This window comes from Mastigoproctus giganteus, chromosome 4 (genome assembly GCF_048544385.1).
Source record: "Mastigoproctus giganteus isolate SK-2022 chromosome 4, ASM4854438v1, whole genome shotgun sequence".
NCBI classification, from domain to species: domain Eukaryota; kingdom Metazoa; phylum Arthropoda; class Arachnida; order Uropygi; family Thelyphonidae; genus Mastigoproctus; species Mastigoproctus giganteus.
In genome coordinates this window covers 10,343,639-10,361,693 of record NC_143578.1, presented here as the reverse complement: position 1 = coordinate 10,361,693, position 18,055 = coordinate 10,343,639, and the positions used below count along the sequence as shown (strand labels likewise).

General features: G+C 38.9%; 1 protein-coding gene across 1 annotated transcript; it reads right to left on the bottom strand.

Annotated features, from left to right (window-relative positions):
* Positions 1–3,049: 3,049 nt before the first annotated feature.
* LOC150086388 (uncharacterized) lies at positions 3,050–17,362 on the bottom strand. The gene is made up of 6 exons (XM_090371347.1): positions 17,255–17,362; positions 12,934–12,995; positions 4,031–4,141; positions 3,847–3,939; positions 3,375–3,404; positions 3,050–3,218 (listed from the first exon to the last, which is right to left on the bottom strand). Exons 1-5 carry the CDS (start codon positions 17,346–17,348, stop codon positions 3,378–3,380), a joined length of 387 nt encoding a protein of 128 aa, XP_090227473.1. The 5' UTR covers positions 17,349–17,362; the 3' UTR covers positions 3,050–3,218; positions 3,375–3,377.
* Positions 17,363–18,055: the final 693 nt, after the last annotated feature.

The window sequence follows — 18,055 nt, the reverse complement described above, 5'->3', positions numbered from 1 at the left end:
GACAACCATAAGCGGATGTGCATGGTATCCCCACCACGTAAAACTTGGAAAGTCATGGCCTTCGCACTGCAGTAGGCGGTACTACTGTCTAGACAGAGTAGGGTGTACGTGTTCAAGAACACTTTAATGCACACGTTGCATGTAGTTATATCTGATATTCGATCTTCTCCTCCAAGTTTATTGCTATATTTTCGATTATCTTGTATACAACTCATTTTAAAATATATGTATACGCTTGCTGTGTATCCAACTGTAGTGGAAATATTAAAGTAGCATGAGTTGAGTTTCATTCCAAATATATATATATGTATTCCAAGATCATCAATACCTTAAAAATATATTTTTATTTTTTGACTTATTGGTTTTTATGGAATTCCAACCACGAGGTATTGTAACCTATAGTACTTAGTACCATGCATGGGCTGAAGGGTGGCAAGATGAAAGAAGATATTTGTCGACATTAGACTTCAATTTCTGTAGGTTGTAATTTTCAGGAAATCCATATGAAGGGAGTTTATTCCAGTAAACGGAAGTTGGGGAAATGAGGAAGAAGAAAAGTTGATTCTGCGAGTTTGAAGCTGCACAGTAAAAGGATGTCGGCTGGTTGTGGCACGTGTTCGGACTGCTTGAACAGTGCCCATGGAAGTATTTATAGAAAAGGAATGCAGCAGAAACAGAATGACAATGAAACAGAGAGTGAAAAGACTTTGTTAGAGGTTGGTCATTAATTAACCTAACTTCCCTCTTCTGAATGGAATCTAGAAGTCTCAGAGAGGTTTTGAGGCCACTGTCCCAGATATGTGAACAATATTCTATGGTAGGGCGGATTTACGATTTGTACACAGTCAGCTTTGAATTTGAGATTTGTACAGAGTTTGGAAGAAAAGTAACGCCGAGAGCAAAAGAGAAAACCCAGTAATCCCTAGTAAAAATATGTGATCTCGTCTAGAGATCTGAGTGTCGTCGAAGATAAGCATAGGGGCTGAAGAAATCATTTTCGAGATATAAGATCGGCAGTGGATATTCGAGAAGTCGGAGTGGTTTGTGCTGGGCAAGGTTTTTTAAACTGGAAGGTGTGATGCAGTGTGCTATCATCAGCAGAACTATGGATAGGATTTCCGGTGAAGAGGAAGAAGAAAGTCATTAATGTATAAATGGAAAGGGAGGGAAGATAGAACTGAACTTTGGAGAAACATCAGCATTAGTGGGGAAGTTAAAAGACAGAAAACCACCTACCATCACCTCCAGTGAGAGGTTGGAAGGGAAACTGTACACCCAGTTACAAAAATGGATTGGTCATAAGATGGGAGCTTATTTAAAAGACATTTATGCGAAATACGATCAAAACCCTTTGAAATAGTAAGAGCAACTGCTTGAGTTTCGCCAAACGTTTCCGTCGAATTTGTCCATAGATGGGTAGCATAAGCAGAATATCATCAGTGGATCGACACTGACGGAATCCATACTGGCGATCATTGATCAGATGAAAGGTTTCTAGATAGTTTAAGAGTTGGCGGTTAATAGATTAGATTCACTTCCACAACCAGTACTTTGAATACTTGAAAGAAAAGCTTGCAATGAAAGCTTCCTTTTCGCTTATCCCTCCGCTCGATCTAGAGGTCATCCGTCGAGGACTCTATTACTGCCTGTCCAGGAGTTTACCAACTTCCATTCTTGGGTATACCATCAACATCCTCAATGAGAGAGACAGAGAAGAGGCTAATTGCAGCCAAGCTTCTACAGACCTGGCAGCCTAGATGGACAGACACAGACAAGGGTATAATTACAAAAAAAAATTATTTCCGAAGTTTCATTTGTTTTCCCCAGGTCTTTATGCAACTTATCTACTAACTCGGCATGGGTCGACCAATCAAAAATTGACTTCCATGGGTAAAATAGATAATCCCTATTGCTCTTGTGGAGAAATCGAGGACTGGAACTATTCACTGTACCTCTGCCCGCTCTATGAGGACCTTCGTGGCACCTTTTACACTAGGATCCAAGGTAAAGCACAGGGACAAGAACACTTACTCATTACAGAAGAAGAATACTATCATGCGTTCAACAAATTTGCCAAAGATCTCTTCTCAAGACGGAAGACCCTACCGCCTATTCATACTGGGAATTATGATGATGCCCAGACTTGAGCAAAGCTCAATACCATATGGTTCAAAGGCTGTACACTGTCGAATGTATCTGCTAACCCCGATCTTATAGGGGTAGGATTTGCTAATCCTGTCTTTGGACAGAGTAGGATTGAACGCACGGCTCCCTTGCTGTGTGACTTTCTTCCCTTTCCTTGGACTTGTTCCCTTTCCTTCGCCTGGTGGATCTCCACTGAACTTGGGCGGCTGCCTTCTCTACAGCCGCTACACTTTCTCCCAGTTTTACTCCCTTTTTTTGCACTATACCCCCGTGCTCTACTATAATTATTATTTTTTATTTTTATTCATTTATTTATTTTTCTTTATTTATTTATTTTTACTTGGTCTCCGCTCAGAAAGCTCAGGAGACCCTGACAGAGACTAGCCAGAGAAAAACGGGCAGCCTGGCTACTTTCTAGTGGTGTGTGCGGTGTCCCACTATAGTATCACCCAAAAAATAAAATAAGTAAGCATTACATCTGTCCACATCCCCTAATAATTCGTCTAATCCTTCCTTAAATATATCTAAACATTATCTGAACTTCAATTGGCATTGGAATGCAAATTATAGAATTATGCTTTAATTTTGGCTCCTTAAAATTACTAAATAAAAAATATTTGAAAAGGGACAAACCTTGTCCCTTTTCGCGAATTTGAAATGAGATGGAGCATCAGAAGGTCCCTTTTTTTCCATCAAAAATATCCTCACATAGTATGACCTGGAGAAAAGCCGTAATAAAACGATTAGCATGGTCTAAAATTTTGATTTGGCCATCTTTGTTTTGTTTATTTTTTCGTTGTTTAATCTTTCTTTTGAATGGTAAACATTTATGAAGATATAAGGAGTAGAGTGTTTAAAATAACCAGCATTATGATTCAAAAAAAAAAAAGGCAAATATCATAAAAATAATGCGAATAGAACTTTATTTGCATGATCTTATTACACATGCCTGAATCAAATACCGTCCACTGAGATACATCAGAACAAAACAGAAATTAATCTTGATTGGTTACTATTTATTATCGATCCTTATTCAACTTGAGTTTACAGCCAGCATTTTGGAATAGAGTTGTCTGGAAAGAACAAAATGGGAAAACATTCAATATTATATTATTCTTGGAAAAAAAATTAATGACTTTAGAAATTAATCCTATTATATTAAGATAGAACAACAACGTCCAATTCATGAGCCCACAACCAAACATGCTCGCCAATCATTCGGAACGCACCTGCTATCCCTGTAACTGGACGCCACAGTTCTGAAAGAAATCAAGAAAGAAGGTACTGTACCATTAATCACGTTTATTCATGATGTTCAAAAAACGAAATAAAAATAATTTATTCTTTGCACAAATACAGGATTGGTAAATTTACAAGATTGACAATAAGTTCCAGAACTGAGTTCATTGCTGATCTTTTAGAGGTCAGCGGTCAGTTCAACTGCTTTTAAAAACGTTCCAGAAAACTCTACAACCATTTTCTAAGTGTTCAGTTGCTCAACACAATTACTTTGAAAAGTACTAAAATCTTTTTTTTTTTTCATTTAAACTTCTGGTGTTCTTTAAATTGACTCAAACCTGGAACTTAATTTAACCATCAATACTTTGAGAACAATTCAGATCATTTTAAGATGTTAAACGGATATTAAAGGTTACAGTCCAAAGATATGTTTATGAGTGTCATGGTCATTGCACACAATACCTGATATGAAATGGCAATTCTCTGGAAGAATTCGTCAAGGGAAGTATCAATCGCACCCAAAATGGTTACACAGTCTTTGGTCACCTGCAAATCCTAATTAAAGAAAAGCAATTTATCATTTCTATAGATAACATTTTAAACTGCTAATCGAAGCTATAGTGAAAGTATATTTAAACTGTTTTACCTCGGAGGGATCACCAGGATGATCTTTACATCTGAAGTCTTCAATATTTTCTGAAGTACTGAGAGCTGTGTTCGTAATTAAACGGGCACATTTTATCCAATTTTCTTTAAACTAAAAGAAATATATAAACTTTAAAGTTGCATGTGTATATTTTATCTTCGTTTAAATTTCAATTTGGAATTTAAAATTGTTCATTGTATCAATTTAGCATTAGCATTAATTCAGGCATATGATGCAAGAAAGGAAGCTTATAGAGCATCAGCCAAAAGAAAAAAAAAAACCTTCCTATTTCACCCATCCAGTCACTCCAAATGTTTGTCTAGTTCAGTCTTCAATTCATTTAAGCTAAAAACTCTCACAGCAACAGATGGAAGTCTGTTCCAGCAATCAACTACCCACTGGCTAAAGACAAATTTCCGCACTTCTATTCTACAACTGCCTTTCCTCAACTTGAATCTATGCCCAATCAGGATCTTAATCTCAACAAATGGAATTATCCCATCAGTATTGAGCCTGCTCAAACCATTCAAGACCTTGTACATCTCAATCAGAAATAGAATGCTCCTAGTCACCATATTCTGCAACTTACAGAATTTAAGCCTCTCTTGTTGCCCTTCTCTGTACTCGTTCTAGCAAATCTACATCTTTCCTAAAATGAGGCCTCCAGACCTGTACACAGAACTCAAGGTGTGGCTTGACCATTACTTTATACAAAGGTATAATCACTCCTTGTCTCTGCTAGCAAAATTCCTACATGTCATTGACAAAACTCCATGACCTGCTCTGGCAGCCTGTCTGCATTGCTCAGTGAACTTCATATCCGACTGCACAATTACCCATAGGTCTTTTTCATTCTCCCCCACCCTGAGTATAGTACACTGGTGCGCAAAACTTAAGGACCAACACTATTTCTAAAGGTTACAACCACAAAATCTTTACTTAAGGTACTCTGTGCTGTTGAGAGTAGATTCAGTCTCAACAGTGATTCTGGACGTCAGCTAATCTGGCGAGAGGTTGGCACACGGCATCACCCCGCAAACATCAGTGAAAGGGATCGATATGGCGGTCGAAGTGGTCTCGTCTGGGGAGGCTTTATCTTGGATGTACACAACTGCAGATACTGGAAGGCGGTACTGTAACCAGCGCACGCTACTGTACTGAGGTAATCCTTTCGCATGTGGTTCTGTTCCTAGGTGCCATTGGTCACGAGTTAGTGTTTATGGATGATAACGCCACATTCCATCGCACTGCAGCTGTTGATGTGCTTTTGGAAAGTGAGGACATTGTTCCTATGGATTGGCCTGCCTGTTTCCGTCGATCTAAATCCTATCGATCACATATGGGACGCTCTGGGGAGACGCCTAGCGGCACGTCCACACCCACCAGAAAATGGTCACCAGCTGAAGATGGCCCTGACAGAGGAATGGATGATGTTACCGCAAGAACTTATCAACAACATTATTCTAAGTACGGACAGGCGGTCAAAGCCTGCATAGACATTACGGGTTGCCATAACTCCTACTGAGGACTACCTCTTCCCTTTGCCCCATCTTTGGCAGTGATGCATCTGTATCATGGCAGCCAGTGCTCTGTTGCCATTTTTGAATAAAGTCCCTCTGTACCGTTTTGTTTCCGTTGTTGTGTCGGTGTTGTTTCCTTCATCATTTCTGTATCTTACGAGGTTCCTTTGGTATGCTTTTCCCATATCCAGACCACTCCTATGAGAAGCTACAGGTGAAAATCTGACTGGTCCTTGAATTTTGCATACCAGTATATAATCACCTGCTTGTCTCTGCTAGAAAAATTCCTATATATCATTGACAAAACTCCATGACCTGCTCTGGCAGCCCATCTGTACTGCTCAGAGAACTTCATATCCAACTGCACAATTACCCCCAGGTCTTTTTTATTCTCCACCTCCCTGAGTGTAGTACCACACAGTTGGTTCGTTTCTCTTCGGTTATTGCTGCCCATATGCAGTACTTAGCATTTGTCAATGTTAAACTTCGGTTGCCAATTCTCAGCTCAACTTAACTAGATCCATGTGCAGTAGCATATTGTCTTTACTATCATTAACAAACCTGCCAACATTTGTATCATCTTCAAACTTGTACATTAAGCCCGACATACCTTCATCGATATCATTAATAAATATACAAAACAACAATGGGCCCAGCACTGAACTCTGGAGGACACCACTAATAACATTAGTTCTCACAGAGCAGTGTACATTTATAAAGAGAGCACATCGAACGCGACATCGATCCCGGGACGAGATTTCAGATCATTATGTGAAAAGCAAATACTGTTCCAAGAGTAATCTCATCATAGTACAACCTTCTGTCGAAGTAAATTTTCGATGTTTCCTACAAAACATCAGGAGTGTCAAAACCAAACTAGATGGCCTACTTGATTTGCTTTCCTGCTAAGAGTACGACTTCATCATTCTGATTGAAACCTCGCTCAGAGATGAAATGGAAATTGCTGCCTTCACCTCAAATCTTGGCTACACACGCTGGCTACTAATAGAAATGGGAGACGATGTGGCGGTGTAGCAATCTGTCAAAGGAGTTCACTACCCCTGAGTAAGGCATCCACTTATACAAGAGGTGACATAGAAGCTGTTCTTGGAATCTACCGAATTGCTGGTTTGCCGATCTCTGTGTGTGCCGTTTATTTACCTCCACCAGTTTCTGAGGATTCTGTCCTTAATCTGACAGCACGGCTGTCATCCACAATCAATCATCGGCAAAAGCTCATCATCCTCGGAGACTTTAATCTTTCATTGCCAGCCACAAAGAAGCTCCTAGATACACTGTCATTGAACATGTTGGAAATGGGCATTGGTCTTATTCATGTTCTTCCCTCACATGGCGATGCCACCCTGCAGCGCATCTCCTCAAACTGTTTAGTAAAGGAACCCCTGACCATAACTGAGAACTTCCTCCCTTCCGATCATGTTCCGATTGCTGCGATGATATCTCTGCAGGCACCTAAGGATGAACGTACACAAGTACAAACTACGAACACTGCCAGGAGAGTATACAATCCAAAATACATCAACATTGGAAAAGTTACTACCCTTTTCCAACTTTACCCATGGAACATATTAGCTGAGCTTAACATAAACGAGGCTGCCTACTGGCTTTCGAGATGGATGGAATTCATTGCAAGGTCTGCAATGTCCAAAACTTGCATCCTTAGTCCCCACTCAAAGCCATGGTAGAATGACCTCCTGACCAAGGCCTTTAGGGAAAAACAGGCAGCCCATGCCTCTTACAAGAAGTCGCCTTCACAAGAGTCATACGCCAAATTTTCCAAAGCAAGGATGGATTTCCAGAAGAGGAAACAATTTGCTATTGACAATTTCATGAACGGCCTGCTATCCAGGGAAAAACGTGTGTGGTCCACTAGTCATACTTGTGCCCCTCTATCTTTAGATGTCCAGGAATGGTGTGAACATGTGCTGCCTTTTAAGCGAGATCACCGTGTGTCCGAAGCATATCCTTGGAACGAAGCGTTTAACATTTCTTCACCTACTAGTAATACAGAAAATTCCGAAGAACAACCAATAAAAATAATAAATTCACTACCTGACAAGTCCACCATAGGAATTGACACAAGACTGTTTAGTCTAAAAATTGCTTCTTATTTCATCAGCAAAGAGCTCACTCAACTCTACAACAAAGTACTCAAATTTGCACAGGTGCCTTCAAGCTGGTTATCATACAGAGTCGTGGCAGTTCCGAAAAAGCCTCATGCGAAAAGACCGGCTGACTTCAGGCCAATATCAATTGCCTCTCCCTTCCTGAAATGCCTCGAGAAGTGCATCTATAATGACGTAGCACTCGCAATCTTTGCGCATAGGCCAGAACATACCCATTATGCCATGCCTAATAGATCTATTGTAACCTGCCTGCAGTCCTTATCAAAGAAAATATTTCAAGCCTGGAATGACAACGAAGATCTTCACACCAATTTTCTGGACATGAAATCTGCTTTCGACTCAGTCCAGATAACACCCCTTCTTGCCTTACTTGAGAGATTCTACGGGATAGCTGGAAATATGCTCGAGATCCTCAATAATTTGCTATCTAGGAGAATGCTTCACTTCAAAGGCGATGCCATTAATGTCACTAAAAGCGTCGAAGTAGGGATCCCACAAGGTGGTTATCTCTCAGCCTTGTTATTTGCAGCAATATTCGTTCCACTAATGAATCAAATTCCAGCGTTCCTATCGTATGCTGATTATATTGTATGCTACTTGCCATGCAAACGCCATGTTGGTGATTCCCAAGAAAGACAAACCGCCTCTGAATCTGTAAACAGCTACCGAAATACATTCTATAAGTATGCTAAATTGTTTGGCCTGTCAGTCAATCCAGAGAAGTCAAACTATCTCATCTTTACTTCTACTGATACTACATCTTCTCTACTTCCAGAATTGGCAGGAAATGTCCAGATTCCCACAGACAGTGTCAAATTCCTAGGAGTAATCCTTGATGCCAACCTCACGTATAAAAAACAAATCCAAGCTCAGTATTCCAAAGCCCTGAGAGCGTTCTGGGGAATGAAAATTGATCTGTGCAAAACGCACAATAAGAAAATAATCAAAAAGTACCTCGCAACTTACTTCTGTAGTGTACTCTCCTATGCCGTGGAAGTTTGGTCGGCGGCACCACCCACCAGCCTCAGGAAACTATGGGGCCTCGAATTCTGGGTGCTGAAGTGGGCCAACGTGTGGTCGCACCAGATCTACACAACATCTAAATCTACTCTCTGCTGCAATCAGCAATATACGCCTATATATATCTGTGCTCAGCTAAGCAGGATCACATCAACATCTGGAACACGGTTGGTTGGCGTTTGTCAGGCAGACATCTCCGCAGTACCCCCTCCTTGTGCTCAAGGCTCCAGCGGTTACAGAATTTCAAGAGACACTTCCCTAATGTGACTCTGGACACTCTCAACTCGTTCAACATCGACACGACCTGTGGACTATAGACAAGGCATATCGCGATGGCATCTTGTCCTATCTTGCTGTTTGTAAAGGACATTTATGTAAGTGCCGATCTTAGTAAGTTAACGGATGTCATTTCATGTTCTGCTCAACTTGTAGTCCTTTTTCGCTGTAATTACTACTTCATTTTTACATTTTGATTATCATCTTTGCTTTGTTCTATTAATTATTATTTAGTTATTATTATTTTTTTTTCTTTATAAATCAAAATCACTTGTATAAACAACAAATTGTAAGATTCTTCTGGCTTTCTGTGTAAGGAATCACTATTGTATAAAATTTATGTTAATAAAGAATCTTATTATTATTATTAACAGTCTCTTCAGTCTCCCACTCAACCATCCCTTTGTGCTTTACATTCCAGCAACTTGCCCTTAATGCCATACCGCTCCAATTTATACAGGAGTCTTCAATGGGCAACAGTCTCAAGAGCTTTTCTGAAATTCATGAATCAATGGTATATGATATCAAAATTATTTTTTGCATCCAGTTCCTTTGTGACCAAATCGTAGTATCTAATCAAATTGGACAGGCAGGAGCTCCCTTGAACAAACCGATGCCGTGTCTGAAGTATTACCGCTGTCTTGTCTAGGTGATCCTGCCTCACTTCTTTAACCAGTGACTCCATTATTTTTCCTGGAACAGAAGTTAAGTCTCTAGTCCATGGGGAACTTTCCTGAATCTAAGGATGCTCTCATAATTATGGCTAAGGGTTTGCTTACTTTCCTCGTTGCCTCCTTCAATATAACTGGATAGATCCCATCCACTCCAGGTGCCTTTTTTATGTTTAGCTTCAACAATTTCTCCTCCACTTTGCTCTCCGTTATTACAAAATCATTTAACTCCCTGTTAGATTTTAGTAAATTTCTGTCCTCCCTTTCCTTACAGAATTCCTCATGTGCGAATGTAGATGCAAAATACTCATTCAGTTTGACAGCTATCTGAGGATCATTAACAGTCGAACCACCAACATCAAGTGGACCAATCTGATTCATCCCCTTCCATTAGAGTTTACATAAGTAAAGAGGCCTTTGTTGTTTTTCTTTGCATTGTTTGTCAAGGATTTCTCGTAATCTGCCTTCGCTTGCCTAACCTCATTTGTGACTTCATTACAGACAAGCTTATATCTGCCGTAGGCCTCTGTGTCACCTGCTAATTTATATGCATCCCACGAATTTTTCTCCTCTGCCATGAGCCTCATTAGTTCAGCTTACATCCAGTTACATCTTGAACAATATTTCTTAGTTTGTATAAAAAGCCTAGTAGGTTCCAAGATTAATTCCTTGAAGACTTCCCAATTAGAAGTAATTGTTTTTAACATCATCAGTTGATCCCATTGTATAGAATTCAAAAACTACTTGAGACCACTGTAGTCACCTTTACGAAAACAAAAACCTCTCCCTTTACCCATTTAAGCATGACATTAAGATCTTTTCATATTCTTTTGTTTAATTTCGTAGGTTTATAATTAATACTATAAAGTCTGTAAGTTGTAAATATTTCAAAATAATACATAATGTAATTTTACGGTTGTTGATGCCTGCCTGGGGGAGAGTATAGTGTCGGAGTTTTAAGTTACAATTTAATTGGAAGAGCTCAGAGTAATGAGAATTCTTTGGTGAGGTATTTTTCCTCCTGATCAGGGTCTCCTTGTTTGTACTTCTTGGGCACGTTTACATATTTGACTTTAGTGGCATATAGAGAGATGCTTTTTTATTTTATATAGAAAGAGTATGAGGCAATTAAGCGAATATACAGCTATTTGATGGGCGAATTTGAGTGCTTAAGGAAACGGGCTGATGCCTTGGAAGAAAGTTTAAAACAGGAAGATCCATCAAGCAATATATTGTCCGAAAAGGATAAGTGGAATAGGACCATAGAATATCTGTCAGGCACAAAAGTTAATGATAACTATACCTATCATCCTTGAAGTTATCATCCTATTGTGACAATGATATTCACACTACAATTAAAAAACCTCGAATTCGAATTTTCTGTGTTATATGTTAAATAAACTTTCATCAGTTCCATTGATCACCTAAATGAATGCAGAATTTCAACAACATGCCTTAATTTTGAAATAACAGGAAGGAGCATTTTGAATGTAGGCGTAAAAATTCGCGATAACTCTAAAACACGTATATTGCGTGGCCAAAGAACAGGTGGTGGGATAAAATATTTCCTGTTATTTGTATGAATTATATTGAATAATAGAAAATGAAGTATACGGATATGTTCCGGAAATTTTTGCCCAAGGCTGTATATTGTGTTATGCGATTTCTACTTTTGGTCGTGTACTGGTGCTAAAAGTATAAGGCCTAGAACTCAAACAGGTGATTCTCGGTTTTACTCTACCATGCAGCGTAGTGTAGAAGTAGTAGTGGCAAATGATGCAAGAAAGCAAACTTATATAGCATCAGCCAAAAAAAAGGGCACAACACATTTCTCCCATTTATACCTTTCAGAAATTTGTCTAATTCTCCCTTGAATATATTCCAACTATCCACTTCCACAATAACAGATGAAATCAGTTTATTCAATCCATTCAAGACTTTAAGCTCCTCAATCAGATCTCTCTGTAGGTGCCACATCAAGAGTATTGCTTCCTCTTGTTGCCTCTCTAAATATAAGACAGTCATTGAAGAAATCCACAAAGGTTTTGCTAGTGTGTATGTGACCAACCCACAAATTCCAGCCAACATCTGGAAATTTAAAATCCCCAATTTTTGTGTATCCCCCATTTGTGTACTCATTGCTGTAATTATGCCTACAACACACTCCTACCCTCATATTTGTTTGCCCAGTGCTTATTCCACACCAAACTGACTTAACGTTGCACTCGTCATCCAAGTCAACTGGATGCACTGCCTTAGATTTAATATTCTTCTTAACTAAGAGCATAACCCCATCCACCTGTCCTGTCCTGTCTGTCCTTCCTATATACATTGTACTCCCCATATTCAAATTCAGCATCACTTATGTCTGAGTGGTGCCATGTCTCCTACAATCTCTGTATTTGATGACTTAATCAGTACCTCAAATTCATCAAATTTATTTACTATACTCCTGCAATAATGAACATGCACATTTTCTTACTCTTGGTTACCCTAACACAGCCCGTGTATTTATTTCTTCCATGATGACCCACAGCAAGGTCTGAAGTCCCAGAATGTGCTTAACTAGAACCCTGTGGTTCTAGTTAAGCTATTAGTCTGTGTATCCCCCAAACTAGCATTTTCCGGTCCATTTATCACTTCCTTGATAGCATCAACAAATATTCTTGTAGCCCTTCTATTCAAATGTAAAAACAGTTTCTCCTGTTAAGAAGAATAGACCACACTGAGAAAAATACCTTGAGCCTTGCGCATTCTCTCCAGGGCCGAATTGGTTGGCAAGGCTATCGATATATACTCCCTCCTATCGGGTCTGGGCAGAAATGCAGACACTTTACAAGGCGACGTTTTCTCAACATTGCCCTGTACTTGTTATTGTATACACAATAGCATCTGAAAAATCATAGAAAATAATTCTCTTTTTATAAATTGAAACAGGCGCAGATGCACGTTGCACATTTGCAGTAGGATGAAATGGGAGATAGAAAAATGAGAATGGTCCATCACCAGAAAGAAAAAAATTACATTTAAGACTAGAAGATTACGAAGAGTTCGTAATCTAACAGAAAGAATAATATTATCATTATTTTTTCAGAAATAAGTAATGAAAACCTTGAGAGGACAGTGTATATTTAAAACGTACTAAATGTTTTCAGTAATAATAATTAAAAAATGTTTAAAAAGATAAAAATAAATTCCTGAGTAATAAATTTCTAAATAATAATTTTTTGAAGTTTTTTGTTACTTATTTCAAACTAAATTCTTCTTACTTCTACGTTCATATTTCCAGGTTCGCAAAGACAAGTAAAGAATTCTGTACGATTCTGTAAAACTGTAAAAAGGAAATTTGTTGTTATTATTTGGTATTTAAATCTGTGAAATTAAAGTGTGAAGCAGAATTCGTTTATTAGGCCTCATTGATTAATTGAAAAATGAATAATTACAACAAAATACTCATCATATAAAATCAACCCAAATCACTGGTTTTGTTTTATTTTGCTACTTTCAAATGACACCAACATTATTAATTGCTCAAAAGTTATAAATTTAAAGAAGGACACATATCCATTATAACTAGGGTGACGTCCTGATTTTGGGGAAAATATCCTGGTGTTCCTCCAGAGCCTTTTTATTGTTTTGGGAACACTGTTTTGTCTCGATAAGCTGTTTTAATGAACTACATATGTGATGTTAAATTTAATGATGTGCAGTTCAACAAAATTAACAGTACACGTAGAAAACGTGATGTAACTTAACTTCAAAAGAAACTTCAAGAAATTGAAAATATCCAAAAAAGAGCAATGCAATACGTCCTTCAAAATGGATTAGAATATAACGGTGTATACTCTTTATGGTATATACTCTTTGGACTTGGAACCCTGGAAGAAAGAAAATGCAAAGCCGATCTGCTCCGATTTAACGAGCTGGTAAATGGTACCATAAATTTCCATCACCTCGTCTCATAAATTAACTTCAACGTATCGAAAACACCTTTAAGAAACCATCCACTGCTTAAACCATCCTATGCAAGAACTAATTATGGATATTACAACTACTACAACAAGGCTGCAAGATCAATTAACAAAGCAAACTTGGAGATGCTCGAAAATATGGTCACATATGTTCTCCTCCAACGGCTAAACAGGCTGGCAGCGGTGAACCATGCTCGATATAAGGGTGTCTTTAAGATTATGTAGCAACAAATCCCATTCTTCCATTAGCGCAGACCTTAGCTCACCAGCTCACTATGTTACCGAGGAATTATCTGCCTTCATCTTTCCTGTGAAATGCTTCTTTCTGCTGGCTCCCTTCACATTCTCTCTTTCTCTATTGCAAGAGTGCCGACAGCCCGACAGGCGTTTTCTGCTGTCCCTGATTCGGCTCCCCTTGCCGTGGACGGATGCTGGGAGGTTCTTTCCTGGTGATCGTGCCTCTCAGTAACTAAGAGACGAGTCGAAGAACACAAACAACACACTACTCCTATAACCCACACCGAATGACTGCAAATTGTGTATCATCACAGAGTATTTAAAGCGGATTTGTGGGAAACCACAGGAATCGTCACACAAATTTTAGGAAGCTCAATGTAGATGGGATTCTTCCTCTTTCCCAGATTAATCGCCGGAGAGGACATAAATTCGAATTGAGGAAATTCAGTTGTAGAATAGATATGCGGAAATTTGCTTTTAGCCAGTAAGCGTTGATTGCTGGAAAAAATTTCCATCTGTCGTTGTGGAAGTTCACAGCTTGAATAAATTCAAGGCAGAACTAAACAAACATTTGGAGCGAATGGATGGGTGAAATGGGATGGTGCTTTTTTTTTTTTATTTGGTTGATGCTATATAAGCTTGCTTTCTAGAATCATATGCCTCTACTAATGCTAAATATACTATGTCCACTATCTTCATTTTCAACATATTCTTCGACGAAATTGAGCTCTATGTGCAGTGGCGCTGTCGTGCATGAAAAGAAAATCTGGGCCAACCGCACCCCTAAAAAGTCTCACACAGGGTTCGATGATCTGTTGTTGAAATTGTCTAGAATCTATTTGTAGGCTAAAATGGGACTCGAACTGTACCCATTTGTCAGGGCTCCAAGCGCTTGTTCGTGGCATGAATTTCGACTAGCACTGCAGTCAGAGTGGCCATCGTCCCGATATGGCCGGGATTGTCCCGCTGCCCGATAAGAGAGGGACTGCATGCATCTCTACTTTTTGTAGCGATGCATGCAGTTGAGCAAAGGTGGTAAAAGGATATTTGCCAGTATCATTGAGGATACCTTAAAGATTCAAGGAAACTGCTAGTTAGGGAAGAGAAGAGAAATATAAATCTGCGTTTGTCGGATAATATTAGTAGAACTAATGCATGCATTTGTTGCTGCTTGCTGATGTTGGTAAGATATTCTTAGGGTAGTAACGTTTCAAATGAGCCGGAAGATAAAGCTAGGGAAACAAGCCTAAATAAGTTTAAGGGGTGTGTCAGGGTAGCAAACTATAAAAGAATACTTAGTCTTAATTGTGTTTACAGTAATGTCAGGAGTGTTGTCAACAAAATGGTGAATTCGAACTCCTGGTTAGGACAACTAATGCTGACATAATATGGCTAACAGAAACGTGGTGCCACTCGAAAATTGGGGATGAGTTCCATTATGGAATGTATAATGTATTAAAGAAAATAGAGAAGACATAAAGGGTGGTGGGATCATGCTTGTTATCAAAATCAGCCTGAGCATAAAAAGAGCTTTTGCTGAGTCTGAAGTTAGTTATGGTTGCCAGCCTAGAATCTGTGTGATGTGAGTTAGTCGGAAGCAAAGGAACAATGGAAGTAATCTACAGACCTCAAGATTGTGAAGAATATGACGAGAATCTTTACATGCAAATGATTTGGGCAAGCAAGCTCGAATGTATTATTATTAAAGGTGACTTTAATTTGATTGGAATAAGTGGGAGGGGAAACTCACGATGGGGAAAAAATTTAAGTAAACTAGATGATTATTATTTTTACCAGCCCTTTAGAGAAAGTACTAGAGGTGAGAATATTTTTGACCTCATCATTACTCACGACGAAAGCCCCTTCATACTGAGTAGAGGCTGTGCGAGTGAGACTCAGCCATATGAAATTAGTGATGTCGTAATTACAGATGATCGTTTATTAGAAAAACCTTTGAGCAAAAAAGCAAGAAATGCGCCCGGAGTTTATGGCATATAACCTGCTTTGAGGGAGAGCTCGAGGGAGTGTATTGAACCATTGAGGTTAATTATGAGGGGATCTTTGGACTCAGGGGAGATTCCTTTGGATTGGAGAAATGCCAGTGTATCGCCAATACATATCTGCGAGGTATCGTGGTATCGTCACAGTCCTCCCACACTGGATGGAAAAGTCTCGGGTTCGAATTCCGTCGATGACGCGAGGAATTTTAATGGACTTTTTTTTCACTCCGTGGCCAAGTCAGTCGGTGTCAGGCGTGTTAGCAAGATCTTCCTCTCAGGGATTGGGGTTTTCGTTCGGCTAAAGAGGCAAATCGACCATAGAACTCATGCAATTAACAGACATAAGACACAGCTGAGCATATAAATTTAATTATTCGGATAATAATTAATAGTTTGGTATCGCCAATGCATAAAAGTGGTTATAAAAGTAAAGTTGGTAGTCTGTAGTTACCAACCAGTTAGTATGACTTCAGTGTTAGGAAAAATCTTAGAGGCAATGATTAAGAGTGCAATTCAGGGACACTTAGATAAATACGGCATTCTTAAGGACACGCAAGCCACCTTCCCTTGATGATTTTTCCATAACAAAAGTACCCACGAACGTAGTTTTGTTATGGAAAAATCATGTTTAAATAATTTAGTAAGCTGTTTTGACACAGTACAGTGGTTAATAACAAAATGGAAATATTCCAAATAAAAGAAGGTAGAGGATTGTGATTAATGGATATTCTTCAGATTGGTGTAACATCAGTAGTGGGGTCCTCCAAGGATCGGTTCTTGAACTACTGTTGTGTCTGATTTTCATAAACGACATCTACTAAGGGATAGGAGGCGTGATGCTAAAATTTTGAGATGACGTAAAGATTGGATGAGTCGTTAATGATCAGTGCCAAGCAGAGCTCTTTCAGGATGACTTGAACAGGCTTCAAAAATGGTGAGAAAAGTGCCGCTATGTTTTAATACAGCTAAATGCAAGGTTGGAGAACAGCAAACCCAAAATAAGTTATTCACTTGGTGGGGTTGTATTAAACACAGAGGAGGAAGAAAGGGGTCTGGAAGCCCATGGTGTCCTATCGGTGATTTATCGAACAATATCTTTAGAGATAAGGAGGTCATAACTCTCTGTATAATGCAATTGTAAGACCACATTTGCAATTTTGACAGTTATAAAGAATCCAGAACCTAAATTTAATAAATGTCGTTTAATATTAATCAAATCTTTCCTTCTTCGGAGACATAAATCCATTAGATTTAATTTCAGTACAACATAATTTAGGCAATTATGTTCTGCTAAAAAGATAATAAAATGTAATCAGTGCAATATGTAACATGTAATAAAAGGCGAAACATGGAAAATTAATTAATAATGATCTCACACTCACCGCATTCCTTGTTTAAAGACTCGATGAATTCCTGGTCATGAATTGCCCCGAAAACGGTGACTGTACATATAGCTGCTAAAATAAAGCCCTTCATTATGAGACAACTGTAGAAGAGAAAACTGCTGATTCAAGGTGAAATACTATCTTTTTACTCCCAGTGAAATTTCCTATTCATGACGTCATAGGTTTAGTTGACCCTGCAAATCGGGATGTAATACATGCGCACATCACGTGTACGTCATTCAACTGTATACGAGGTGGCTTCAAGAGAGATTTGCATTCAGCCAGCAGTAGCTATGATTGTGAGTTGAAACAATCACGTGTTACACTTTTTCAAAGAGTTCACCACACATTTTTTCCACCTCAATGCACTTCTACAGACTACTTTCGTAGGTAGTAGTAGTAGTAGTAGTAGTAGTGGCATGTGATGCAAGAAAGCAAATGTATGAGCTTATGCAGCATCAGCCAAAAAAAAAAAAAAATAACACCATTCCCTCCAAATGCCTGTTCAGTTCCTCCTTAAATTTATTCAACCTATCAACTTCCACAACGACAGATGGAAGTTTGTTCCAGCAATTAACCACCCGCTGGCTAAAGGAAAATTTCCGCACATCTATTCTACATCTGTCTTTTCTTAATTTGAATTTATGCCCCCTTAGATTCGTAATCTGAACAAGTGGAAGGATCCCATCAGAATTCAGCGTGCTCAACCCATTCAAGGCCTTATATACCTCAATCAGATCACCGCGCAGGTGCCTAGTCTCCAGCCACTGCAATTTGCAGAACTTAAGCCTCTCTTGG